The sequence below is a fragment of the Lates calcarifer genome, unplaced genomic scaffold (assembly GCF_001640805.2).
Source record: "Lates calcarifer isolate ASB-BC8 unplaced genomic scaffold, TLL_Latcal_v3 _unitig_5786_quiver_433, whole genome shotgun sequence".
NCBI lineage: Eukaryota > Metazoa > Chordata > Actinopteri > Centropomidae > Lates > Lates calcarifer.
In genome coordinates, this window is record NW_026117727.1 from 583,362 (window position 1) to 611,269 (window position 27,908).

A 27,908-nucleotide genomic window follows, 5' to 3' on the forward strand; every position below is an offset into this window, starting at 1 on the left:
TGTTCATAAATGAAAGCATCTGTGCTTGTCATCCCGGAGTACCAGTTACTACCACGATGAGGCATGTTTACATGGAAAAATGCATGCACCCATGTACTGTAAATACATGTATATAGTCCACAAAATGAAGCTTTTATGAGGAATTATAGATTAAAATCTGCAGCTTATGTCTTTTATGGTATGAGCTATATAATACTAGTCATACATTCACTGACATTAATGGAAATGATCTTAATACATCCTGTGATATTGAGGCCATCGAGAACTGCATCTTTTACTTAAAGCACTAGGATTACCTCCTCACTCACTTTACCCAGTGTAGATTAATGGAGTTTTCTGAACCTGACAACTAACAGTATGAAAATATTATGTATATCAGCCTTTACCAAACCTCTGAGATCTAATCTGCTTTGAAACATTAAGTTTTCTCCCTTTTCTTCTTGGGCTGCCACTGGCCTTAAAGAATGCTAAAAACAGTACCAGTGAAGGGGACCCAGGGGTGTATCTTCCACTCTGGGAGTATTCATGGCTCTGCTGCCACAACTCTGAGAAGGGCAAAATATTTGTGTAGAATTACACAAACCCTCTGCTGGGCGTTGCTTTGGTTGCAGCCCAGATATCTGACCATTTTTGTCATCTCAGATGACATGTCATCTCCTCCTGTTTACATTTCTTTCCTTTCCTTTTTCCTTTCCTGCTCTTCTCTTCTTCTCTCCTGTGTCTTTCCTCCTCTGTTTTCTCCCTTGTTTCCTTTCCTTTTCTTTCCTTTCCTCTCCTGCTTCATGTTCTCTCTACTCTAGTCATCCACGTCTTTCCTCCTGCACCTCCAGCAGTGGATGCTCCTAGCATACAAATGCAGAGTTAATTCCCTGTCCTAATCTCCTGCGTTCTACTCCCAGTCCTATTTTTACCAGGGTTTAAAGCCAGGATTAAACTATCTCTCTCTCCCTCCGCCCCACCTCACTGTGCTGTTTATGAGAATGAAACCACAGGACAGTTAAGTGCTGTTCACACCACTCCTGAAAGCTTGGTAGCCTGTGTGTGTCTTGGAGTGTTGTGCTGCTCTTGCCATCTTACCAAGAGGGCCTCCTGGGGTGTGCAGGCATGGCACACTAAGGATGTGGATTAACTGGCCTCACCTCAGTGTTTTATGATGTGCTTTTTCTTGTGTGTAATACAGAGGTCAGGAGATATTGTCCTGGCAGGAAGTAGTTTACGCTGCAAAATAATTGTAAGACGATTATTTTGCTTCTGTGAGAGGTGTGTAAAATGATGTTGCCAAAAAATTCTTGGGGGCAAAAAGGTTAATTTTTTTTATTGCCTCAGATTGCTTCTACATAGAGGTAGAGTAATTTTGAGTGTCAGTTTTTAGTGGTGAACAGCCAGTGTTCCTCTAAATCCTCCTTTCCTGAAGGCGGCTGTATAGATGTATAGATGAATAGGAACATTTTTGAACGTATAAATACCAGCTGCAGAATATTCCACTTTCAGGGAGACACACTGTACTGAAGACCCAGCAACATGTTTTTATACTCAAAGGTTCAACTCTGCTCTGCTTTTTCTGTGATCAGATCCTCACGGGGGGCGGCTGTGGCTCAGGAGGTAGAGCAGGCCAATCAGAAGGTCAGGTGGTTCGATTCCCAGCTTCTCCAGCAGTGTGCATGCCGAAGTATCCTTGGGCAAGATACTGAACCCCAAATTGCCTCCTGGAGTTTAGATAGCACATTATATATAGAACATGTGCTGTATGAATGTGTGTGTGAATGGGGTGAATGTGATCTGTAGTGTGAAGCGCTTTGAGTGGTCGAAAAGCGCTATATAAGTACAGTCCATTTACCATGAATGAACACACACCTGCCAGCATTATCTACCACCTCACAACAGTTCCCTGACACAGATGAAAAAGTGTACTTTTTTGAAGCATCCTCCTGCACAGAGGGGATTACAGCACAGCTGAGAATCATCACTGTAATATACCATGCATCGCTTTGAGATTGAGATTATGATGAGCCCATACTGCCACAGTCCATTGCCTCTGACTGTGCTACTGCATAAGCAGTAGGAGAAAGCATATATCTCAACTATTAAAAGATTAAAGGATTTGTAAGATACTCATCATTTCAATAAATGTAGTGAAATGCGGGGGTGCCATATTCAAAACAATATGCATAGAGGCTAATGTGCATTAATTACAATTAGAATAAAAAAACAAGGGCAAGAAGAAGAAGAAAAAAACATAGACCATACATGATTCTCTGTAAGTTGGACTTACATGCACCTGAAGCTGCTAAATCTGTCCACAAGTGTCCTGTTGATTCCTCCAGTAGTTCCTCTGCTGTTTCCTCCTAAAACCCACAACCAGCTCCTTGGTTTAGCTGACATTCAGTAAGAAATTAAATTTAAGAATCAGAGGTTCTTATCTCCGCATCAACCCAGTCATGAGCAGGTAAGTACATAGTTTTGGGCCACTGGCTGTGTTGACAGTCTGGTGACTCTTGGTCAGAGCAGTCAGTGCTGAAGTTGGCTTCTGATGGATCCTTTCCTGAGGCATCATAGATTGCGTAAGTGACAGGTTCTGCCAATGTCTCCCACCTGTTCCAGCTTCTGGAAATCTGCAAACACACTTTCCTTGTTTAAGGCAGGTCTTAAGCAGTTATACAGCTGGTGTGGTTCTGACAGGTTAATAACAAAATAGACACACTAATTACTGCACTTTTGCTAAATAACTTCACAAGGGCCAAATAACACAAAAGACCTCAATGCAAAGCCTTGGTTATTTGGTTAGTTCCTCTGATTGAAGTTGTTGCTGACTTGGTTTACAGAATAAAGGGAATAACTTGCACTTATAGACAAAAGTAAAGTTACTTGGAAAACATGTGGCTAAAGAAAGAACAAATGACACAAGGACAAAAGACAGAAGAGCAGCGTGGAAAAGAAAAAAATGCAAAACTGCAAAAAGAAGAAGAGAGATCCTTTGTCACTGCCTCGTGTCTGTGTGATAGTTTAACTGTGGGAGGGCAGGAAGGCCAAGCCTTTTGATCCATTAACCCTTAATGTTCTTATTGTGACCTCCTTAATGCGTGTCAGTGATACTAGACCAGGGATTTCTGCTACATTAGGCTGAGTGGTAATACACAATATATATCTCTGTATTTTCTACAATGCAGGCTAAATGTTCAGTTGTCAGTCAAAGCCACATATGAGATGTCACAAGCACTTTTATCAAAACAGACTGTGATCGAAATAAAATGCAAAAACAGGGTTTCCTTCCCTGTTGGAAAATATGCCGCTGCAAAATGTGAAAATGAATATATTTTATTATATATATGAAAGATAAACAGCCTATGATAGATTTAAGAAAAAGGCCTTTCCAGTGTTTCCCACATTGAGAATTTACTTGTGGTGGTGATTGGCTGATGTGCATACAGAGACTCGTGCAGTTTAGAGGCTCCACTAAACATGTGGACTTGTACTGGCATTGTCACATCCTATAATTAATCAATACAGCATGTAAAGTTGATATAGCACCCAGTCTTAGGGTGTACCAGTAAAGATCTCAGTGTGTTGAATGGTTTGTGATCGGTGCTGACTTATAGACTCTTGACTGATAGGTACATAGGTTTCAAAAACCCAGCAACATAGTGGTGTGGGACTTAACAGTGTTCGTCTTGCTATAAGTCAATGAGAACAGTAATAATGAACCAAACACTAAATCTGCAGGCTGGAAAACCAAAACAATAACCTGAAAGATGCTGAAAAGTTCCACAGAGCTGAGCAACAGTATGGAATCAGTCAATAATTCTCTGTCAAAGTGAGAATGCTTTGAGGAAATAAACAGAATTCTGTGGGATAGACTTCCACCCCCTTTTCCTTTTAATCATCCTCCCCCAGGCTTATCATGGTGTATGGGTGGAGGTTACTGGAGAGTTGTTCTTTTGTTTATATTGACAACTCTACAGAATTGTCCATTCAGGAAAATAGACCATTTAATCTCCCAAAGTCTCACTGGTTCTCACTGTATCAGCTGAATATTGGTTATAATTATTATTGTTTCATGGATACAAACAGAAAGAATGCTTTGAATGTTTCTGAATCTTAGATGTATAAAGTTACCATGATGTGATGAACTATATAGCACTGTTCATTACTTTGAATAAAATACAACTCTTGGTTACCTTATGTTTCATTCATAGCAGTAATATACAAAGAGGAATCATTAGGGCAAATAGTCTTTTGAATGGATGTTTCTATTGTCAGATTAAGTGTTAAGTGTTGATCAGAGAAAAGGGGTAAAAAGTATAATATGAAGTTGTTTAATAAATGTAAACACTTATTGTTCCTGCCAGTGATAGGTGATATAGCACATTCCTTTTTACTTCTTTTTCCGTTTTGTTTCTGCACCATATCTTATGAATATAGATATATACTGATACAAGGTTCTCTCCTCAAACTCTCTCTTCATTCAGTAACTTTGTCGGTCATTTAACGGTCTAATTTTCAAGCAGAAGTTTAACAGAAGATCACAACATTTCCAAAACCAAGGAAAGTAAAAAAACAAAATGACATTTTTCCCCTCCTGGATCACAGAGAAATTCAGCTGCAGAACTCCAACCAGTACAATATAAAAAGGCAATATACCAGCTGTAATTTGAGCTGTAATATACTTTTACTCCAATATAGTCCAATCTAACACACTGTATACTGTATATACAAATATATAGTGTATATGCTGAATGAACAGCACATGAGACATTACCCATCCTGTTATTCACTCCATCCCAAAACCAGAGGAAGTGGACAAAGGAATACAACTACAGTTAAACTAAACATCAAAATCTATGGGCTGGACAGGATTTTAGTATCACTCAAAGTGGCAACATCTAGTTAACATTTCTCTAGTTAATATTTTAGCATGACAACTGTGGAGCATGTCTTCATTTAAGGTTTTACTACAATATATTTGGTCCCAGTTGTGAACACAACACAGGTCACTTGAGTTCTTATGAATCTCTATGACATACATTTTAAAAAAAATAAAAATAAAAAAACCTGTGCAGTAATTAATGTCCAAACCATGGTGATGTCACAGACACAGACATAAACCATAACAATAGGACTAGTCACCAGACTCCACAGATTTGGGAAATACAGTATAATTTATTCATTTACAAGTATGAAAAGACTTTTGTCCAAATATTCTTTGAATTATGTTTTACAGCCGACCTAGCCCACATACAGGCTTCAATTCAATAACAGAAGGATCCACTTTAGACTTATCTGTAGTGACTGCCATAGGCAACACCAAAGCACATCAACTTGAGGGAACCGCCCCCAATATTATAGTTCCAGTCATTCCACCACAGGGGGGCAGTCTGGTGTAGTATACCAGCACACCTGAGCTCTCCCACCGCTTCTGTCAGGAAGAAAAGCATGTTTACTACTTTGTGTTCTGCTGACAAATTACTCTTCAGTTCACCTGATTTTCTGCACTTGATTTGTGATCAGCAGCTGAGCTGATAACTTCTTCTTCTGCTCTCACGTGCTATTTACAGTGATTTCTGCAACTTCTGAGTAATAAATACATTTTTATCACATAATCATCTGAATACTAATGATGAATCAGAACAGCAATTCATACAGCTATGTGCACTGCCACACACACACGATAGACCCATAAAAACATGTACATTTTCACCGCATATGATGCATCTGCAAAATTTCATGGGTTTTCAAGCAACTTTAGTCCCTCAAGAATGAATCATGTGTATAATGTAATGTATAATAATAATAATAATAATAATGAAGGGACTTGGTGAATTATTTAATAAAATAATGGCAGAACAGATAATATAAAATTAAATAGTACAATTATTAATTATTATTAGTCAATAAAATTATTCACAGATTTTTATAGTAACAGAGGAGACGCTTGATTCAATCAATTATCTCGTTATCTTTTTTCTAAATGAATCCGTTATTGTGAAAAAACGAGCTTTGTAACTCCTGCTCTTTATAACTGCATTAAAAATAATAGGAACTATGGTCGTCTTCGGCTTCCGTATTTAAATGCCACAGGAAGTTTGTCGTCTTCATCACACACCACAGGCCTGTCTGCCTCCAGACGAAATGATATGAATCATTGTACATCCAGGAAGAGGAACACCGCCCGCTCGGTTGGCGCTAGGCATACAAATGAAGCCAACCGTCAGTGCTTGTTTTGGGAGGGGGTGGTGTCTGTCCTGATCACGGCCCTCCTCCCTCAGTCAGCAGGTTCATCTCATTTCTGTCCATCAGATCCGCTGCTTTACATCCGTTTTATTCCATCTCCCCCTTGTTTTCTGCATCCGGATAAACCTGCCGCCCCCCTCCCCCCTCCTCCTCTCCCAACCTCCCCACCACCACCTGAAAACCCGCTCCTGGATGGATGATGGAGGACCGGAGCCTGACCGCCCGCCAGCCGGGGATGATTTAATTCATCGAAGGCCAATAAACATCCATAATATTTCCTATAATATCACCGCTGCGGGGCGGCTGGGTGTCCACGCTGCTGCACGGTGAGTTTACTGAGGCCTGTTGTTGCTGCAGTATAACTGTCTCCTTTTTATCTTGACATAATGTTCTCTTAATGCCGCTAAAGTGTGTTTGATTTCTGGTATTTCTGCACCTCCTCCTGTAAGATCATGTGACATTAGATTTAAACCTTACAGCTCCTGCAGGATCAATATAACACGTCTAACTGATCCTGTTATGTGTTTATATGGACCTGTCGTGTTTTATTACGTAACCTCTATTTTTTTTATAGCTTATATCTTTTCAATACATTTTCATTTTATTGTGCTTTATAGTGTTTTCTGTCTGTGTAAGCTCAGTGATGATCAGTGGAGGAAAGTGAGTACATTTACTCAGGTAATGTTGTTAAGCAGCCCCCCCACACACACACACACACCGAGGTCCTGTGTCCAGATGGGGACCTACACAATGTTAGGCAGGTCCCACAGAGGATGGATCAGATTGGGGTCTGGGGAGTTTGTAGGCCAGGACAATATCGTGGCTCATTGTCATGTTCCTCAAGACTTTTCTGAGCAGTTTTTGTGATGTGGTGGGAGCACTGTCCTGCAGGGGGAGGCCCTGACATTGGGGAGTGATGTTGTCATCAGGAGGTGGGTGGAGAAGGTAGAAACAGGTGATGTCACCAATAAGAATTCAACAACTCTGAGTCAAATTTGATCAAACCTCAGCCACGCAGTCCTGACGATGAAGATATGATTTATGGTATTTTCAAGTCTTCCGTAACCCTCCTCTTCCTCTGTCTTTCCTGTGGTTTCTTAGAGGCTCCCGTCTCTCTCCTCAGGGTGGTGAGACTCGTCATCCTGCATGGCCTCAGTGGCTGCAGGGTTCTGGGGTTCAGCCGCTTGCTGCTCGCACTCTAAACTCTCCAGAACCGGCAGTCTGAAACTAGGACGAGGCCGTTCTCCGCCGTCCATGTCGTCCGGCCGGAGATGTTCGGGGGTGTCCGGTCTTGGGGGCGGAGCCGTGTCCCCGGGGCCCATGGTGGCGGAGGTGGTGGAGCCCGGCGGTGGGACGGGGGCTGGCGAGGCCAGCAGGGAGCTGTTTGAGGCCTGTCGGAGCGGAAACCTGGAGCGAGTTCGCAAACTGGTGACGGCCGAGAACGTGAACAGCCGGGATACAGCGGGGAGGAAGTCCACACCGCTGCACTTTGCTGCAGGTGAGACACACTCAGGCTGGTGATGTTTTATAAGTCTTTTACTGAATCTGTTTTTGAGACCTTGGAAACCTTGCACCTGCAAGTGGTCACAACAACGCAATTAACACAGGTCCAGATGTTGATCCACGTCAGGCTGAATACTGGCTAATGAAAGTTTTTGCTCGCACCTGCTGCATGCACATCACTGTGGCACACTGTGTTCTCCCCTCCATCCCCGCCGACTCCACAGATTTGAGAACTCAAATTTCAGCAAAAAAGAACAACACACTCCTGGATTCACTTCCTGCTGTGTCTCAGTTAGAGGGGCGCTGGCCAGGACACAGACTGACCCAGGCTGGATAACTGTGTCACAGCAGATCCACCCCGACCAGCTTCCGCCTCAGGATTGAGTTATTTAGTCATTGTTTGTGGTTAAATCCACAAACAACCACACAGAAATCAGTCCTGAAGGTTGCTTTCAGTACTTCTTCACCTCGATGATGATAATGGTTTTGTTGCTGAAACTGCTTCATCCCCATGAAGCCTTGTTAGCCGCTGCAGCACTCTGCTTTACTGTAAATGTACTGAATAATTTATAGTGCTAGAACAAAACGAGACACAAAGATGTCTGGCATCAGACGGTATATGAATAATAAACAACAGAGCTTATGAATGATTTTGTTAACCCTCTCTGCGCCCTCTCAGGTTTTGGACGTAAAGACGTGGTGGACTTCCTCCTCCAGAACGGAGCCAATGTCCACGCCAGGGATGACGGAGGGCTGATATCCCTCCACAACGCCTGCTCCTTCGGCCACGCTGAGGTAGGGTACACCCCAACCCCCCCCCCCCCACCCCGCCAAACCTTCAAACAACTGTGAACCCAGGTTGCAAAGAAAGTGGATTTTTCCTTTAAATGTCAAAGACCTTTACAGCACAGTGTGGTGTTGTTTTTGTGCAGGTGGTGAGTTTGTTGCTTCACCACGGGGCAGATGCAAACGCCAGAGACAACTGGAACTACACTCCACTTCATGAAGCAGCCATCAAGGGCAAGATCGACGTGTGTATAGGTACAAAAACTAAACACCTGCATGCGCCAATAGTGGAAGAAGTATTTTTACATCTTTCATCTTGCAACTAATCACTATGAGTCTCCTTTTAGTCTACTACAGCCCAAGGTGACGTCTTCAAATGTCCAACCAACAGTTTAAACCCAAAACTGTTCAGTTTACACTGATGTCAGACAAAGAGAAGCAGCTAGTTTAAAAGTCAGGAACCCTCAAGTGTGTTATTTTATTTTTATTCACTGACTGATTCATTGATTATCAAAATGTATCAGTCCATTATAGACATCTAAACAAACCGATGGAAAAGCAGCATTATGTAGTTTGTGTTTTGTGTGTGTGTGTGTGTGTGTGTAGTGTTGCTGCAGCACGGGGCCGAGCCGACCATCAGGAACACAGACGGTCGCACTGCTCTGGATCTGGCAGAACTGTCCACCAAAGCAGTTCTGACAGGTGAGGAACACACGTAAACAGTGACAGACGTACACACCTGTGCTCAAGCTTCTAGCTTCTCATGTTGTTTGACTGAGGCCTGAAATACAATAATGTCTAAGTACAGTTTCTTGCAAGTTGTTTCTGTGATTCTTGTTTTGTCATTTCGTCTGTTTTTATTTTTGAATGGTACGTCTCTTTGCGCTGCTTTGAGCCCTGATTCAGTTTGAGACTGAAAGAAAAGCCAGCGGCTTTGATGACCTGTTCAAACTGTTCATGTGCGTATACACTGACCATAAAGACACATGTTTACTCTGTGTTTTAGGTGAATACAGGAAAGATGAGCTTCTGGAAAGTGCCAGGTACAGTAGTGTTAATATCTGTCTCTCTGAATAGTTTGACTGAGTTTACTCTGACTGAGAACATTACAGATCTGCAGACACACCACAACCTTCATCTTGTTGTTTACTATCTGAGGTGAAGCCTAAATAAATATCTTTAAAGCTGAAACCATTAATCAATTAATGCATTATCTGATTGGCAGCTGTTTTGATAATCGCTTTTCAACCATCCATCTGTTTCAAACATGATGATTTGCTGCTTTTCTGCGTTGGTCCAACATGTTGCTGACGTCCCAGCAGGAGCGGGAACGAGGAGAAGCTGATGGCTCTGCTGACGCCGCTCAACGTCAACTGTCACGCCAGTGATGGACGAAAGGTAGGCAGCAGGTTTTTAGTCTCTGCTCTTTCCACAGCTTGTGAAACAGTGACACTGGTTTGTTCTTCTTGTGTTATCACTGGGATAGAATCAGGTTTTCCGCTGTTGGGCTGAACAGTGCATTTTTGGTTCTGTTTCTCTCACCTGACTGGTTGGTTGTTTTCCAGTCGACGCCGTTTACATCTGGCAGCTGGCTACAACCGGGTCAAGACTGTCCAACTGTTGCTGCAACACGGTGCTGATGTGCACGCCAAAGACAAGGGGTAAGACAGCGAGAGTGTTACTCTGCTGGGTTAGAAGCAGCAGTAGTAGTAGTACTGACAGTTGTGTGTTTGTGCTATGCGTTTCAGGGACCTGGTTCCTCTTCATAATGCCTGTTCATATGGTCACTACGAGGTCACTGAGCTGCTGGTCAAGGTATTGATACCTCATATCCTGTTTCTCTATGGTGTCATTTTTCAGCTGTTATTTCTGCCTGATCTGTATATACCTTATCTGTTAACATTGCATTTCCTGGAGAGGGATTTCTCCTCTGTTGCTCCTCCTGAGCTTTCTTCCTTTTTATTTTCTGCATCATGGTCAGAGGTATTATTTTCTGTCTGTCCATCCCATTCTTGTGATCACAATATTTTAGTAACACTTTGAGGGAATTTCTTCAAATTTTTGAAAAAAAACATTCACCTGGACTGATTGGATTTTGGTGGTCAAACCTCTATGGTCAAGGTCATGGTGACCTCACATTCTTGTGAATGCGATATGGCAGGAACACCCGGAGGGAATTTCTTCAAATTTGTTTGCAGAGTTCTTCCCTGTCACCCACAGCTAAAGCAGAAACTACCGGTGCTGTTGCGAGTTAACGCAGGCTGACAACACCGTCAGCAGCCCGGCAGTAGAGACACCCCTTTGTTTGCTGCCAAAGGGATGTGGACTGATTTTCTTTATCCAAATTATGCATCTAAGAATAGCTTATGTAATATGCTGCACAGACTGTAAATCTCTTTTTTTTTTCCTGTTGTTGTTTTTCCAGAAACTAAATTATCTGTGCAGGAGAATGATGAATATCAGTGTTGTTTTAAGAAAACCTGTCCTTTAAAGACATGTACAACCAGCACTCCACATGCAGATTAGATGTAAACAGCAAGTAAATAAGCAATAACACAGGCAGGGGTGTCACATGTTTTGTTTTGATGAGTGAAATGTGTCAAAAGTAACAGCGGAGGAAATGATCTCGCACTGTAAATCACAGCTTGCAGTTACTCAGAATGACCAGAGGAGGGTGCTGCACTGACAGATGCTTCTGACTAATGAAACCTCTTGTCTGTTTCTCTGTGTGTGTTCAGCATGGAGCCTGTGTTAATGCCATGGACCTGTGGCAGTTCACTCCCCTTCATGAAGCTGCCTCTAAGAACCGAGTTGAGGTGAAGTTCAGTTCTCTTATGATTCTTCCTTCACCTCAGATAATTACTCTGACAGGAGTGTTATTATAAAGCAGTGGGGTGTGTCTGAGCTCATTTTAAGAACAGCAGAACAGGAAGCAGGGTCTAACTAGAGTTTTAAAAATATCTGCACCTACAGCACAGTTAATAACACTTACCCACTTAGTGTTTAATTTTCTGTATCAATACAAAACCGCATTCAGAAATCCTGTGAAGCTATAGATGAGTATAAGAAACTAAAATAATGTCACTTTCAGCCTCCTGTTTACACTGTTGCGTGTGACTGTACCTGTGTGTTTGTGCGCAGGTGTGTTCTCTCCTGCTGAGCTACGGAGCCGACCCCACCTTCCTGAACTGTCACAATAAAAGCTCCATCGACCTCGCTCCTACCTCGCAGCTGAAGGAGCGACTCGCCTGTACGTCTCTGATTCATTTCATCAAGCTGATCAAGCTGTCAATTTTTTGTATGATTTTCATCCTAGTTGTTGACTTGATCATCCTCATGGATCTTTGACAGATGAGTTCAGAGGTCACAGCCTGCTGCAGGCAGCCAGGGACGCCGATGTGGTTCGGGTCAAGAAACATCTGAGTCTGGAGACCATCAGCTTCAAACACCCGCACACTCAGGAGACTGCACTGGTAAGAACAACCATCTATTCTCCAGCAGAGCCCAGTGCTCAGTTTTTTTTCAAACTATTTTATAACTAACAGTGGTGTTTGTGTGTGTCCACGCTGCAGCATTGTGCGTCTGCCTCTCCGTACACAAAGAGGAAACAAGTGTGTGAACTTCTACTGAGGAAAGGAGCCAACGTCAACGAGAAGATGAAGGAGTGAGTCGTGAGACGTCTGACTGTGACTGTTTTCGAGACTGTGATCCTGTTTCTGATCCTATGTCTCTGTCTCCCTCAGCCTGCTCACTCCTCTCCACCTGGCGTCGGAGAAAGCCCACAATGACATCATTGAGGTGTTGGTCAAACATGAAGCCAAGGTCAGCCAGAACAAGTCAAAAAGAAAATGAAACGTTGCTAACCTTTAACAACGTTGGCGTTTGTAAGCAACAAAAAGTCTGAATGTGCTTAAAACTAATCTGACCTCCCTCTAGGTGAACACGGTGGATCACCTGGGTCAGACGGCGCTGCACCGAGCCGCTCGCTGCGGACACCTGCAGACCTGCAGGCTGCTGCTGAGCGCCGGCAGCGACCCGCTGCTCACATCGCTGCAGGGGTTCTCTCCCTCACAGCTGGGAAACAAGAGCGTGCAGGAGATACTGCAAGGTGCTGTGGTGAAACTAGCGGCCGTGCAGCCTTTTACTCATCATAAAACAACAGCATTAGTCAGTTTTCTCTGTTTCTGAGCCTGTTAGGGCAGACAGTGCTTCTACTGTGTAGACAAAAGTATGTGGACACCCCTGTTTCTCCTGGTTCAGTTACAGCTTTGTGAGAACATTTTGTGATTCCTCCTCTCTTGTTCCAACATGGCAGTGACCCTGTGCACACCACCAGCTCCATAAAGACAGTTTTGCCAGTTTGCTGTGGAAGAACTTGACTGGTCTGTACAGAGCCAGACCTTTGGGATGAACTGGAACGTGAATGGGAGCAAATCTTCCAACCAGGTCAACATCTGGTGGAAAGACTGAAATCGGAGGAGTGGAGTCAATGTCACACTGTCACTTATGTCCACATACTTTTGACCACATGGTTTACATCCAATGCTTATTTATTTTATTGCTTAAAAAAGACGCTAATTTCTTGGCATTTTTCACCTTCACTGAGAAAATCATTTGTTTTGAAGTAGTCTGTACAGAGAGTCGTCATTTGTTTTTATTGATTTTTCATGATGCATCTCTATCTATCAGCAGAAGGTGTACTGGTCGGGAACTCTGAAGTCGACCGACAGCTGCTGGAAGCCTCCAAAACAGGAGATCTGGAAACTGTCCAGGTCATTTACACACTACGCTTTTTGATTTTAGAAAATGATCTGATTTATTTATGAGGTTAATTTATTTTAGATTGTTATTGGAAACAAATCTACCTTCTCAGACCCTCAGGGCCACTGCATGCCAGTTGGGTTTTGGTGACTTTATTACTACAGTATCAATGTAGGCTGTTTCTGCATTACTTTTTATTGTGGTCCTGTATTGTAGAGTTTTAAGGCCTTTTTTTTGACATTTTGACAACTAGGAAAATACAGGTGTCATTTATTCCTGTTGCTCCCAGTTCCACGGCTAAGGTATTAGTATTAGGTATTATTAGGACATCTAAATAGAAGAGAGTCATGAAGTTGAAGTTGCACATCGCTGTCATGATCATATGCTCTGGAGAAAGTTGGGTTCAGTCAGATTATAGAAGGACTGGTTGGTTCATCAGTCTCTGAGAATATAACAAGGCTGTTTACATGATCTGCTGTGTGCAGTCTATTTAATGGGAACAGCAGGGGCCCACACAAATGAGGCCCTTAACTGGTAAACCCAGTCAAAGTGGGAAGGAAAAGCACAACACACACTAACATAGGACACCAGTGGAGTGTCCAGTACTGAAGACCTACGTGTAAAATATATCATGTCTACAGTCTCACTGTTTCCCTCCAGAAAAACAATCTTATTAAACTGGTTGTTTTAGATGAAGGAGAGAGGATATCATCATTTAACTCTGTGATTTCTACAGAGAAAGAGGCCTGTTTGATGAGTCCCCTCTTTTCCCCCTCGCTCTCTCGCTTTCTCAAATGTCCATCTGTGTCTCTCGCCCACTGTAGAAGCTCTGCACGGTGCAGAACGTGAACTGCAGGGACGTGGAGGGTCGACAGTCAACACCGCTGCATTTCGCCGCCGGCTACAACCGTCTGGCCGTCGTGCAGTTCCTGCTGCAGCACGGAGCCGACGTACACGCCAAGGACAAAGGGTGAGGAGGAGGGTTTGTCTGTTTTGTGTGTGTGTGTGTGTGTGTGTGTGTGTGTGTGTGTGTGTGTAGAACACAAACTGCTGTGAAAGAAACATTTAAGTTTCCCTCAAACACTGATATGTCTCTTCACTGTGACTTGTGCTGGGTATAGAAATCAATGGTACCTAACAAAATCAATGGCTTTAAAGCATTTGTATCTAAAAATGATGTGTGGGATAAAGAGACAATGAACATGAGTGATGTGATGATAAACATGAAATTAGATGTACACCTTTTAAGTAGTGCAAACATTATATCTTTTTTATATCTAATCAGAAGAGGAAGTCTTACATTTTCATAAACATTATGATTAAATACAAACTAAATGAAAACTTCTGTGTAATAATTCAAAACAGAACAGAACGAAATAGAAGCTAGCTCGCTACCAAACAGTTGTTTAAAAGTTCCCAGTTCATTTAGGGAGGTGTATATATACATTATGGATAAAAATAATAAGCTAACAGTGTATGTACACATCATGCATGTTGAAATCTGGCCAGTCTCCTCTGGTTTGTTTGTTAGCTTCACAAGCTAGCTGCTCTGCTAACAGGCTAATCTGTGGTCAGTTGAAAATCGAAGTAGGTAGCTGCTAGCATTCAACTAAACTACTTTTAAATTTCAGAGCGAGTAATGCAGACTTAAAAGAAGTAATAGCCTTAAGGTAATGTATTGATTTTAAGAATGTATCTAATTAAATACATTACTCATATTTTGTATTCTAACAACTAATTATATGCTCTTCCTGTCCCATTTAAATACCTTTGGTCTGCTGAACAACAGCCTCATTGGGTTTGCAGCTGAAAAACGAAACCGATAAATTACTGCAACGCAACCATCCTCTCGATCATGTGGACACTGACACGTGATGGTTGAACAGAGTCTCTGTCTTGGTCTCTCAGGGGTCTGGTTCCCCTCCATAACGCCTGCTCCTACGGTCACTATGAGGTCGCAGAGCTGTTGGTCCTTCACGGAGCTGTGGTCAACGTGGCCGACCTCTGGAAGTTCACCCCGCTGCATGAAGCTGCTGCCAAGGGCAAATATGACATCTGTAAACTTCTGCTGCAGGTACACACACACACACACACATACACATATACACAGCGTATCAGGTGAAAACCCTCAGTATATGTCAGTGTTTCATGTTACTTCCTGTTGCCTCCAGCACGGTGCTGACCCGACCCGGAAGAACCGGGACGGTAACACCCCTCTGGATCTGGTGAAGGACGCCGACACGGACATTCCAGGACCTGCTGCGGGGTGACGCTGCCCTGCTGGACGCTGCCAAGAAAGGCTGCCTGGCCCGGGTGAAAAAACTCTGCACACACGACAACGTCAACTGCAGAGACACACAGGGGAGACACTCCACGCCGCTACACCTCGCTGGTACGTGAACACACACCTGACCAATCACAGGTACATGCCTTCACCTTAGAGTAAAGATTGGTCTTACCTCAACCTGTTTCCGTGTGTGTGTGTGTGTGTTACAGCGGGCTACAATAACCTGGAGGTGGCAGAGTACCTGCTGCAGCACGGGGCAGAGGTCAACTCTCAGGATAAAGGAGGACTGATTCCTCTGCACAACGCGGCTTCCTATGGGGTGAGGAGGGGAGAACGCATGCACACACACACACACGCACACACGCACACACACACACACACACACACACACAGATACACACATATATGGGCAGGTGACAAATGAAAGTGTAAAGAAAAAATTAATTTCCATTGTAAAGATGGAGACACACACACACAGTCACAGTGTCCTCTATTTGATGAACTGCTGATTGGAGAGACAGAGAGTGTGTGTGTGTGTGTGTGTGAAACTCTCCAGGCCTCTTGTCCAGTCATATCAGTTGATTAAGACACAGACTGAAGAGATTCAGCTATCATCATCATTTACCTCTTCATCCCTCGCTCTCTCCGCCACCTCTACACCTCTCTTTATCTCTCTCTCTCTTAACTCATCTTGTTTTTATCATTTTCTGGTCCTATTTTGAGCCAGTGTTAAACGACCAGCGTTAGCAGCACCCTGAGAGTTTGGTGTTCTTATTTTGCTTGTCTGTGTGTAGTAATGTTGTGCACGGTGCAACTGGGGGAGGAGAGGAACAAACAGGCGGGAGCTGCACAAAATAAGTTGTTGGTATTGTGGTAAACAACATTATGGATTGTATTCTTACAGAGATAGAGCTAGATCCTGTTTGTTTAACCAGAAACATTGCTATGTATCACATACATACATGTATATGTATCACAAACAAGCTAACAGATGGAGGCAGTGGTATTCCAGCAGCTCCTTAAAATGGCTGTTTTTGTCAAGTGGAGTCTGGTAGTGGTATATGGCGATTGCTCTGGTTAAACATAAAGGATTTTACTAATTAATAAAATGAAATGTTTCAGGCCTGTGAGACCAACAAACCTCTTCACTCTTTGTCTTTTGCTTTTATCCTCCAGCACGTGGATGTGGCAGCTCTTCTCATCAAGTACGACGCCTGCGTCAACGCCACCGATAAGTGGGCGTTCACGCCGCTACACGAGGCCGCCCAGAAGGGCCGCACGCAGCTCTGTGCGCTCCTGTTGGCTCACGGTGCCGACCCCACCCACCGAAACCAGGAGGGGCAGTCACCTCTGGACCTGGTCACGGTCCGTCTCAGCGATTTAATGCTACAAAACATATCATACCCGCTGGTTCTGTTCATTCATTTTGTCCACTTTCATCATCTTTGTCTCCTCCTTTCTTCCTCTTCCTCTTTCCTTTCTCTTTTCCTCCTTTTTCTCCCATGTTCTCCACCTCTCATCCTTCTCCTCTCCATCCAGGCTGATGATGTCCGGGCCTTGCTAACAGCAGCGATGCCTCCCTCTGCTCTCCCTGGTTGTTACAAACCACAGGTCATCAGTGTGGTGGCGTCGGCCTCTGGGTCGCCACCCATTGCCGTTGTCCCACCACTTCTCTCCTCTTCCTCCTCCTCCTCTTCCTGCCCTGCCCCTACTCTCCTCCTCCTCCCCTCTTCCTCCTCTTCCTCCTCTTCTGGTCTTGACGCCTCAACAGCAGCTACAACTAAAAGCAACACCGCCGCCGCCGCTGCTTCCACTGCTTCATCGTCACCGCCCCCAGTGTCTTCATTGTCCTCTGCTTTCCTGAGATATCTGCTCTGCTCTCAGTGAGTGAGGGATCACTGGACGCTGAGAAGAAAGAGGAGGGTGAGTGATGAGGATGGAAAGAAAAAAACTAACTAAATGACTAAACAGTTCTCTCCAGACAGAACCATGTGACTCAAAGTTTTGAGGGTCTGGATCTGGAAAAGTGCCTTGAGATAACTTCTGTTGTCATTTGGTGTTATATAAATAAAATAGAACTGAATTGATGTCGAGCTTTGGGTGACTGTAGTTGCACCATGTGACGAAGCTCTCCATCAGTTTCTGTAGTTGTCTGTATAAATAAATCAGACGTGTGTGTTCACCAAAACAAACTTTTATTAAACTCCCTCATAGTCTGGACGGATGTGATGTAAATTACAACTCTGTAATGAGTTGTGTGTGTGTGTGTGTGTGTAGTTCCAGGAGTGGAGCTCAGTATCTGTCAGTTCTTGAAGAACCTGGGTTTGGAGCATCTTCTGGAGACCTTCGACAGAGAACAGGTGAAACCATGAACACACACCAGACACACCTCTCAGAAACGATGGCACACGGAAGTGATCGTCATCCAGTTACAGACTAAACTGATCAACATGACACAGACCTCAGCAGTGAAAATGCATCAGGTCACAGAAAATGAAGAAGCAAAAGAAAAGAAAACACAAATGAGCTGCTGCTTTTAAGAGCTCGGAAAGTAATTTAAGTATTGTGTGTGTGTGTGTGTGTGTGTGTGTGTGTGTGTGTGTGTGTGTGTGTGTGTGTATGCGTGTGCAGATCACTCTGGATGTGCTGGTGGAGATGGGTCACCGTGAGCTGAAGGAGATCGGCATCAACGCCTACGGACACAGACACAAGATCATCAAAGGAGTGGAGAGGCTCATCAGCGGGCCGCAGAGTGAGGACACACACACACACACACACACACACTCATCGTGCACACAAAGTCAGACTACATATTAATCTTGTCTCTTTTGCATCAAATGCATGAAAAGATGATGATCAGGTGAATACTGTTGTGTACGTGTGATCTGTGTTCGTGTGTGTGTGTGTGTGTGTGTGTCAGGCCTGAACCCTTACCTCACGTTGAACACAGCCAATAGTGGGACGATCTTGATCGACCTCGCTGCCGATGACAAGGAGTTCCAGTCAGGTGGAGGAGGAGGTACGACTGCTGCTGCTGATAATAACTAAGACTAAGCCCACATCAGTGTATCTGGTCATAGACTCTCTCTCTCCTGTCAGACTGTTGAAGGTCAGAATCATTTTCTATCTGACAGCTGTTTGACGGATCAGGAGACGATCCCAACTCATTTTCACTCGTCATGAATTTATTTCCTCTGTGGCAGAAAAACATGTCACACCGTCCTCCAGACACTCCTGCAGGTTAAACTGAACTAACCAAACATTTGGATATAGAAAACACTCACTAGCTTAACCACATTTTGGCTACAAACAACCCATAATGCAACACTCTCTGTAGAGCACTGTTAAACTAGTCTCACATAGCCAGACATTCTGCTATCAGGGAAGAAAACACTGGGTTTTGTGTATCACAGTTGTCTTGGGCAGGGTAGTTTTAAAGCCTGAGACTTGATATGTATATAAGATGTTACAGGAGTCTATTGTGAGGCGGCTTCACTGTTCTGTATCTGGGTGGAGGCTGTGAATAATATACTTCCCCTGATCTGAGGTACAAAAAACGTCACCAATAAAACTGAAAAATATCTGTAGATAAGAAAAAGCAGAGGGCATGAGAATGAGGCGAGTTTATTTTGGTCTACAAACTTAAATGGATTCAAGTGACCTGAATATTTCAGCTGCATGGAGACTAATCAGACGATGATGAAGATGAAGATTTAATTCTGTATAATCATGATGATGTGATTTGAAGAGGGTGTTTTATGGTCATTGGATGTGGACACTCTGTCTTGTTTCTTTCATGGTTACTCGACCTTGTTTGACGTGGATCAGATGCAGAGCACGATCAGAGAGCACCGAGACGGCGGCCACGCTGGAGGAGTCTTCAACAGATACAACCTGGTCAAGGTAACGTGCTGGACTGGAGTCGCTGATTCATGTTTATAAGACGCTGTTGAAGATTCAAGTCTGAAAATACATCTTCACATACCCGCAAACGCATAGGCAGCCGTGTGTGAGCCTGCTGATCACAGATCAGCCTTCTGATCCTAGGTCCAGATGGGGGGACTGAGGACTGACGTCAGGAAAAACTGATCTGGGTTCTGTTTTCTTGTGTTTATAGATCCAGAAGGTCTGCAACAAGAAGCTGTGGGAGAGGTACACGCACCGCAGGAAGGAGGTGTCAGAGGAAAACCACAACCACTCCAACGAACGCATGCTCTTCCACGGTCAGAATACTCACAGGAGTACAAGAAGTACTGATGAAGTACTGATAGTAAACACAGCTGGACATCAGCATGAAATACATTTGTTTTAATGGTGGAAACTGTAGTAGCAGTAGTAAGAGGAGGAGGAGGGACAGCAGTACTAGTAGTAGTAATATGAATTGTAATATTTGTAATATGAAGTAGTGACAGAGACACTAATATTAGCTGCAATACTCTCTGAAGCAATAAAAGCATTATTGGTAAATAGTAGTAGTAGTAACGTAGCAGCAGAACAATAATAGTAATAGAAGTGAAAGTACATGTTGTAGAGGTAGTAGTACTAGTAACAGTAGTAGCAGTGGAATAGAAGCCATTACAGTAGTACTAGCAATGGTAGTAATAGTGGTAGTAATGGTAGAAGCTGTAGCAGTATGTAGTAGTAATAGAGGCACTAATAGCAGCACATAATACTAGTAGTTGTCATAATAAAGCAGCAGCGGTATAAGTTGTAGTACTAGCAGCTGTAGTAACAGTAGAAGTATTATCAGTAGCAGCTAGTGGTAGCAACTGTATTAATACTGTTAATGATAGTATTATTAGTACCAGCTGTGGTTTTAGTAGCAGTAGAAGTAATGGTAGTAGCTGTAGTTATGGGGGTAGTAGTATCAGTTGAAGTAGCTGTAGTAGTAGATACAAAACAACACGAGTAGTAAATGCAGTTGTTGGCATTAATAGAAATGAGGAATACTAGAAGTAGTTGTAGGAATAAAGTAAAATAGCAGTATAGCAGTAGTACTGGAAGCAGTAGTTGCAATAATAGAAGTAGAAATTGAGGGAATAGTAGTAGTGCAAGTAGCTGTTGAAGTACCAGAGGTACTGTCCTTCATGAGAGAGGAAGTAGTGGTAACACATCAGATGGAGCAATGGTAACATGAGTTAACAGGAGTTACCGTAGTAACAGTAGTAATAGTACTAGAAGTATTAGTAGTGTTTATATTGATCGTACTGTGACCCCTTCTCCCCCCAGGTTCTCCGTTCGTCAATGCCATCATCCATAAAGGTTTTGACGAGCGCCACGCCTACATCGGCGGGATGTTTGGCGCTGGGATTTACTTTGCTGAGAACTCGTCGAAGAGTAACCAGTACGTGTACGGGATCGGAGGAGGGACGGGCTGTCCGACGCACAAAGACCGCTCCTGCTACATCTGCCACAGGTGCACCACCCAGACTCTGCCCCCTCACTCAACACTGGTGTCTTAAATTCTGAATATATCCTGACAACAGCAACACATGACACAAAAACATCAGTGGGGTTTACTCTCGTATGAGCAGTCATTGTGCCCGTTGTTTGTTTTGTCTCTCGCAGGCACCTGTTGTTCTGCAGGGTGACTCTGGGTAAATCCTTCCTACAGTTCAGTGCCATGAAGATGGCTCACTCACCGCCAGGTCACCACTCAGGTCACCGGTAGGCCGAGTGTTAATGGCCTCGCTCTGGCCGAGTACGTCATCTACAGAGGAGAGCAGGTCAGATGTTTTTCCTCCTCCTTTTCAAATATTCAGTTTATTCCATATGTTGATTTAGTAGGGAGGAAGTGGTATGCTGCATGGTAAAATTCTTGTTTTTGTCGCTGGAAGTCTGGCAGTAATATATAGCAATGTTTCTGGTTAAACAAAAAGGATCTTAGTCTTTAATAAAAAAGGTCTATCTTTATCTTAGCCAGACACTTACCATAAATCTCACATAATATCAGGGGCCTATATTCTCCTGTTCCTGATTAATGCAAACTCAGCTCTCGCTCCATGTTCACCTGTTGTCTCGATAAATTCAGCGCTCACCACATAGTGTCTTCTTGAAACCGATACGATCGTCATTGAAATTGCCACAGCTTGTGCACAAAATTGTCTGGAAACAGTCGTGCAGCAGTCAGGTACACTCTGGTTTTCCTTTGAAGGGCAGTCGAAGCAGGATGATAGAGAGTTTCTGTATAAGTGGAGTGCTCAGACGATTGGACATGTAATGTCTTCTGCTGAAACCAGTAGCTGTTCAGAAGTGGTACTTCACAGTCCAGCATGAATAGATGTCCACTCAAGCAATCAGCGCTTGCTATTAGTGTGTGAAATGACATGTGGTGGTTGGCTTTAGAGCTGATAGCTGGAGAGCAGCAGGACTAAGAAGATGAGGAGGGGTATTACAGCTGCTGAACCGTGTCATATTATCTCATTGTCTGTCTTTCGCTCTTATGTCATTTGCTGTGAGTTTCAAAAGCCTGACGGTGATCCTGCAGGGAGGTTAATGTGCAGCTGTCTCAGAGAGTCACAAACTGATTTGGAGGAAATTTGGTCTACAGATCACTCTCAACCTTGACTATTAGATCTGATCCAAAACCATAATGAACCCACTTGACCAGACTTTGACCTGCTGTAATGTCAAAGTCTGCTGCTGTGTGAAATTATGTTTCCCTTTAGGGGAATATGCTCATTCACCTTTTTCCTGAGACTTAGATATTAGATTGATACCACAGGCAGCAGCAAGTAAGCTTATCTTAGCTGAGCTTAGTTTAGCATAAAGACTGGAAATGGGGAAACGGGTCTAGCCTGGCTCTGTTCAAAGGGAACAAAGTCTACCCACCAGCTCTTCTAAACCTCAGTCTTTAACATGTTATATCCCTGTGATCGCACGGAACACGTAACTGAAGAATTCACACACTAATTGTGGACTGGTTGGTAGAGCCATACAACCACGGGGTGGTAATTCCAGTTCATACCTTCTGCTTATTAATGTGCCATTTAAATGAAGATGTAATTTATCACTTTATAAAACCTTTATTAAATTGATCAATTGTTTCATTGATTAATGTGATGTGCAATGTAAAACACTCCAGGCTCCATGGGTTGAGCTTGAGATCTTACAAGTAATGTTATAAATATGATTTACTATATGACACAGACTCAGACTTTTGCAGAAATCTACATTTTCAAATATTTTTTTTGTTTTTGTTTGTTCTGTTCTTTTTCCATTTTATATTGGTTTTGTAAATTTATTGATTGATTAATATCTAATTTGTAAATTCTTTTTATAATTCCTTTTTTTATTGCCCATTAAAATATCAAATAATACTTTGGAATTTAGTCTGTTTATTTATAGATAAATACATTGATTTGAAAACAAATGTATTAATGCTTATCTTCATTGTCATTGTATTAGTTATTCATTTCAAATTCTCAGCTGAGTTTTAATGTTATTCTTCATGGTCCTTGTTGTTACAGACTGTCAGTGAATGCCTCTCTCTGCCCACAGGCCTATCCAGAGTACCTGATCACCTACCAGATAATGAAGCCTGAATCTCCTGCAGATGGATGAAAACTCAGAGTATAGAAGGAGGAAAAGAAGAAGAGAGCTCATCTTACCCCGTGTTGAGCCTTTGCTTTATTAACTGCATGCTCAAAGAAAAACTTTATTTATACAATGTATAAAACATTTTAGGTTTGTATCAGATGCCTGTTTTTTTCTATTGTTTGTTTTATGCACTTTATTAACCATGGGTTGTATCATGATGTGACGTGATGTGACTGTTGATTTTGTCCACTAAATCAGTATCGTCCAGTGATTTCAGGGTGCAGCACTTTCAGAGAGGAGGATGTCACTTTCAGCTCATCAGTGTTGCAGTTAGACAAACACAATGACAGAATTTCTTAGTCACAACTGAATTATTAACCTTGAACACATACAAAAGTTTGGGTAAGGTCATATTACCCATATTATTGTTATTACCAAAATTAAGTTAAATGCCCCAAAATGCTTCATTATTCCCTGAGGCCCAACTTAACATGTTGTAATTTATTTTCTTGTCTGACCAACAGCACAAAACCCCCAAACCTGTCAAGTTAATTATCATTGAAAACTGGAAAAATCTGCAAATATTAACGCTGAAGAAACTGGTCCCAGTAATCAATTATCATAATTGGTGCCTGTTGATTTGATGATCAGCTGACCAGCCAGTTTCAGCCTTGGTTGGTTCCATAGTGTCTGAACATGTACAATGAAGGTAAATAGTGGCTCTACAGTCATTTTTAAACTGAAGTGAAAATGATCAGAATTTGCAGTTCAATGTTTTTCAAGTTTCTCGACGTAACATTCAGCGTCTATATCGTTTTAACGATGAGTATTAAATCCAGCTGTTCAGTAGGAGACGCACTGATGTGTTGACAATGACTCATCCTTTCTGAAGAGCGAACGGTTGCTCAGCCTCGTCTGACAAACATTTCCAAAAACAACTCTATATGTTGCCTGGCAACAACCTAACGAGGTGAAGTATTCATTTTATTTTATGAAGATGTTGTGTATACTTATTTTTGTTTTTGTACTAGCATGTAAGTTTATTAACATTTCTAATGTGGGTAAAAATATCTCTGTTGGTTTTTGAGACAGTCTGAAGAACAGATTTTCTCTGACTAGTTCACTTCCTGTTTTTTTACTCAGCCTTAATGAGAAGCAGCCTCTGATTCGGTGGTGTCAGTCCACACTGTGCCCAGGCTGACCCAGTCCATTGCCAGACCAGGTCCACACCAATGTGTCACAACAATCAATATTTCAGATCTTCTGCTGCTCATGTTCAGGTTTGAGCAACAGGTTGTCAGCATTCATTTAGTTAGCCTCATATAGCAGCTGCCACTAAAAACTGTAGTCTGTGGAAGTTGTTGCTAATGCTACATAGCTAATGTTAGCATTAACAGCTGTTTATTCACGAGTTTAAAAGAAACGTATCAAACTTCATTCTTTTACTCACCAAGAGCAGTGGAAAGCAACGCTTATATTTTTTATTCTTCTGCTGAAGTTAGCGTGCTAACCCGCTACCATTGACCCATCCCTGTCTCCGAATTCTACTTTGTTACAGTGACTGTCACTGTAGTGTCCAGTCTGCTCAGAGGACATATTCTTACCTCTTGTCCTGTAAACGCAACAATAGTTGAAACTCTTGGTCAGTAGCAGCTGTTAATGCTAATGTTGGCTATGCAAAGATCGCAAAATCTTGTACATCACGCACAGCACCTTTAATGACATTCCAAAAAGGATTGAGTAAAATACAAACAAACCCCAACCCTACTGGCATAGAGTGATTTTATCTCTGTATCTGCCTTACAACAACCTGTATAGTTGTGTCAGTCTTGTCCACACTTTCAGACATTTTTTGTGGTATTGTTTATTGTTATTTTCTGGCCCCGAGACATGGACAGTGATTCACTGGGGCCAGGCTAACTCAAACCTGGGTGAATCTTTAAGTAAAAGGGACATCAGATATATGTGTCTGAACATCAGCTGTATTGAAAGTTAAGACTGGTTTTGGTAATGTTATTAATCCCTGGTTCTCCATATAACTGCTGTATATTGACAAAGGTCATACAGTTCACAGCCTTCATGTCTTAAGGATAAGTTAAAGATTCGTCACAGTCCAGGATCTTACCAACAAATGCATATCTTGATAGTCTTTTCAGTCAAGTCTGGGTTCAGCTTGGTGTCTGTACAGAGTCAAGTCTGGAAATCAAACCTGATTTAATGTTGCTGCCTTTGCTTTTCTCTGTATATTCACACTCTCCAGTCTTCAGTGGGACTGTAAAAACCTGCAGAGGAGGAAAAACAAAAATGAATGTCGTTTATGTAAATTTACTCAGACTGTTCTGCTGTTGTGAGTTCTTCTCCTGTCATCTGTAATGTAAAGTTAATGGGCACTAATGTGGATGTTTTGTGCTCTAATGCATGGTACTGTGGCGCTGCCTGTCTTGACTTGCGAAGCAAATTGTAGGTTTTTTAGCGCAGACTGGGAGGAAACCAGCAGTTGAATGTGAAGGGTTTGATTCTAAAATAGACTGATGAATATCTCTACAAACTGACTGACATTAAAAAATGGTGCTATTCAAAGGATTAAGGTGTAAACTGTTAATATTTACAACCTTGATCCTTGATAAACTTTACATCAAGATTTTTGGCGTTTTGCAATCAAACTCTTCATGCTCTGTGTTTCACATTTGAAAAAGGAAAATATCCAACTGATGCACCAGGTGTTCAGTAACTTAATTTATGAGAAGCAGGGGGTGTGGAGGGAATAAAACTGCTGTTTCCTGTGTTGTCAGTGGCTCATAATATTGTCCATTGAAGAACAGTGAGAAGACTAACCAACTAGCAGTTTAAAATAAGCTGTGAGTATTATAAATGATGGTAAGAACACGTTGATACTAACTGTGGTGTGATGTTTGATGTTGAATCAGGTGGAGGACCTTGATGATTTCAGGTGTGTGAAACAGTGGCAGAAATAAATGACTTCTCAATGATTCTGTCTGTGATTTTCTGTTTACTTGTAGTTACAAATAAGACAGGACAGATCTACATTCAGCTTGTCAGACTCAGCATTCCTTAGTCTGAACTGTACTTTGTACTTAAAGCTATTGTATGGAAGAATTTCAAGCAATTCACCTGTAATAATTGCTTTTTTTATAGCCAATGTGTGAAAAGATTATAACGTGACATAAAAAATGATTAATTCCCCGACTTTCTCCGATGCCTATAATACCCTGTGGACTAATTTGTAGGTGAAGGACTCCGGTCGAGTATTCAGGATGCTCGCTTTACCTCGCCACAATTCGTCCTCTTCTCTTCTGCAGCATCACACAACCTGCAGTGTGCTGTCATTAGCTTCGGAAAAGAGTCCATCTCATAATGAGACAATTGGCCCCCAGTACAAGAAATACTCCAACACGTACTCTACGCAAGAACAAAAAACAGAAAACATTATTTCATGTTCATTTGGCCAAACGTTAAGTTGACTGATGCTGGGGGAAAACAGGTCAAAATCGGCATGGCATTTGCCTCGAGCTGACGTCACAGCAAATCCTGTGAAATTTGTTGTAATTCAGTTGTTTTAGCTGGCTAATGCTTTCTAATGGTAGGTGTCCTAACCTAAAGTTACAGCTACCTAGCTAAGTGTTGCTTGTTTGTTCGGTAACAATTCTCTGTAGGGTCTCAGTCATCCAGGTCAGGTAGTCTAGAGGCTGGAGCTAAAGGCAACTGGACTTCTTTTAGTTTTCTCGAAGACGTTTCACCTCTCATCTGAAAGGCTCACTTCTACCTCCTACATTGGAGGCAGTTGGAGGTAGCTCCAATGTAACAAACCCCACCAAAGGTTAAATACCTGGGACTCCCCAACCAGCCTTCAGAACTGATGGGGCCTCTCGGATGAGAGGTGAAACGTCTTCAAGGAAACTCAAAGAAGTCCAGCTGCCTTCAACTCTAGCACTTAAGACTCTCTGTAGTGTTATAGCCATGGTCGGACTGCAACTTGTGCACCTCCAGCAAGCACACAGTGAGGGCTGGGAAAAAGACTGTCAATAAGACTGTCAATAAGAAGTTTATGGATGCTTGCACTCACCTAATTATGGAATGCAAGTATCCACACAAGGGCAAACAACAGGAGGCTGTCATTTCAGACCCCTTCTTTCCCACCAGCAGAGTCACCTGATCTGTTCCCCATTCCCTCATTGTTTTTGTGCCATGTGCCATAGCTTTCCAGTGCTCTGCTCTTCACCTGCCTATTTGGATCCTGATTGTGTTTTTATTCAATCCACTCTCTATAATTATAGAGAGAGCACCGACTCTGTTGATAAAAACACGTCTGAGCAGCCTGTTGTTGAGCTGTGACACATTTCTCTTACTGAGCTTTAATTCTGACCTGACTCCAGTCAGCTATGTCCCAGACATCACATACATCCCAGCTGTCCCTGAGTGGTATTTAATTTCTGTCAACCAGTCCTCCACTTTAGGACTGACTGTCAGCCTGATGTCTGATTGGCTCCGGCAGACCTGTCAGTCAGAATGACAGCAGTACAGATTGTTTGAACACATGTCAGCTTCAGTCAGCGTCACACTGTCTGTACTTACAAACTGATCCTCAGAAGATTTTTTTCACACAGCCTGGTGAAAGAAATGCTGAATGAGTGGAACAGAGGCCGCCAGCAGCTTTACAGATTCAGGCCCTGTTCACACCACAGCTGTTTTTGCATGAAATGGTAAACCTTTGTTGCGGTATGGCCTTTTGTTCACATGACAACAGCATTCTAGGAGCCTGAAAATGCAAACTTTTGAGAACACC

General features: G+C 42.6%; 1 protein-coding gene across 1 annotated transcript; it reads left to right on the plus strand.

Annotated features, from left to right (window-relative positions):
• Positions 1-5,931: 5,931 nt before the first annotated feature.
• On the plus strand, positions 5,932-26,091 carry LOC108876819 (poly [ADP-ribose] polymerase tankyrase-2-like). The gene is given in 35 exon segments (XM_018666576.2): positions 5,932-6,554; positions 7,330-7,726; positions 8,411-8,526; positions 8,664-8,772; positions 9,124-9,219; positions 9,524-9,560; positions 9,840-9,915; positions 10,083-10,091; positions 10,093-10,178; positions 10,266-10,332; positions 11,256-11,333; positions 11,659-11,767; positions 11,869-11,990; positions 12,090-12,181; positions 12,261-12,339; positions 12,454-12,625; positions 13,210-13,289; positions 14,103-14,248; positions 15,187-15,352; positions 15,450-15,527; positions 15,529-15,670; positions 15,775-15,884; positions 16,742-16,930; positions 17,105-17,351; positions 17,450-17,488; positions 17,843-17,925; positions 18,197-18,317; positions 18,486-18,571; positions 18,573-18,584; positions 19,394-19,468; positions 19,683-19,788; positions 20,795-20,981; positions 21,134-21,224; positions 21,226-21,291; positions 23,066-26,091. Coding segments are annotated over 34 exon segments (3,687 nt in total). The 5' UTR covers positions 5,932-6,554; positions 7,330-7,374; the 3' UTR covers positions 23,129-26,091.
• Positions 26,092-27,908: the final 1,817 nt, after the last annotated feature.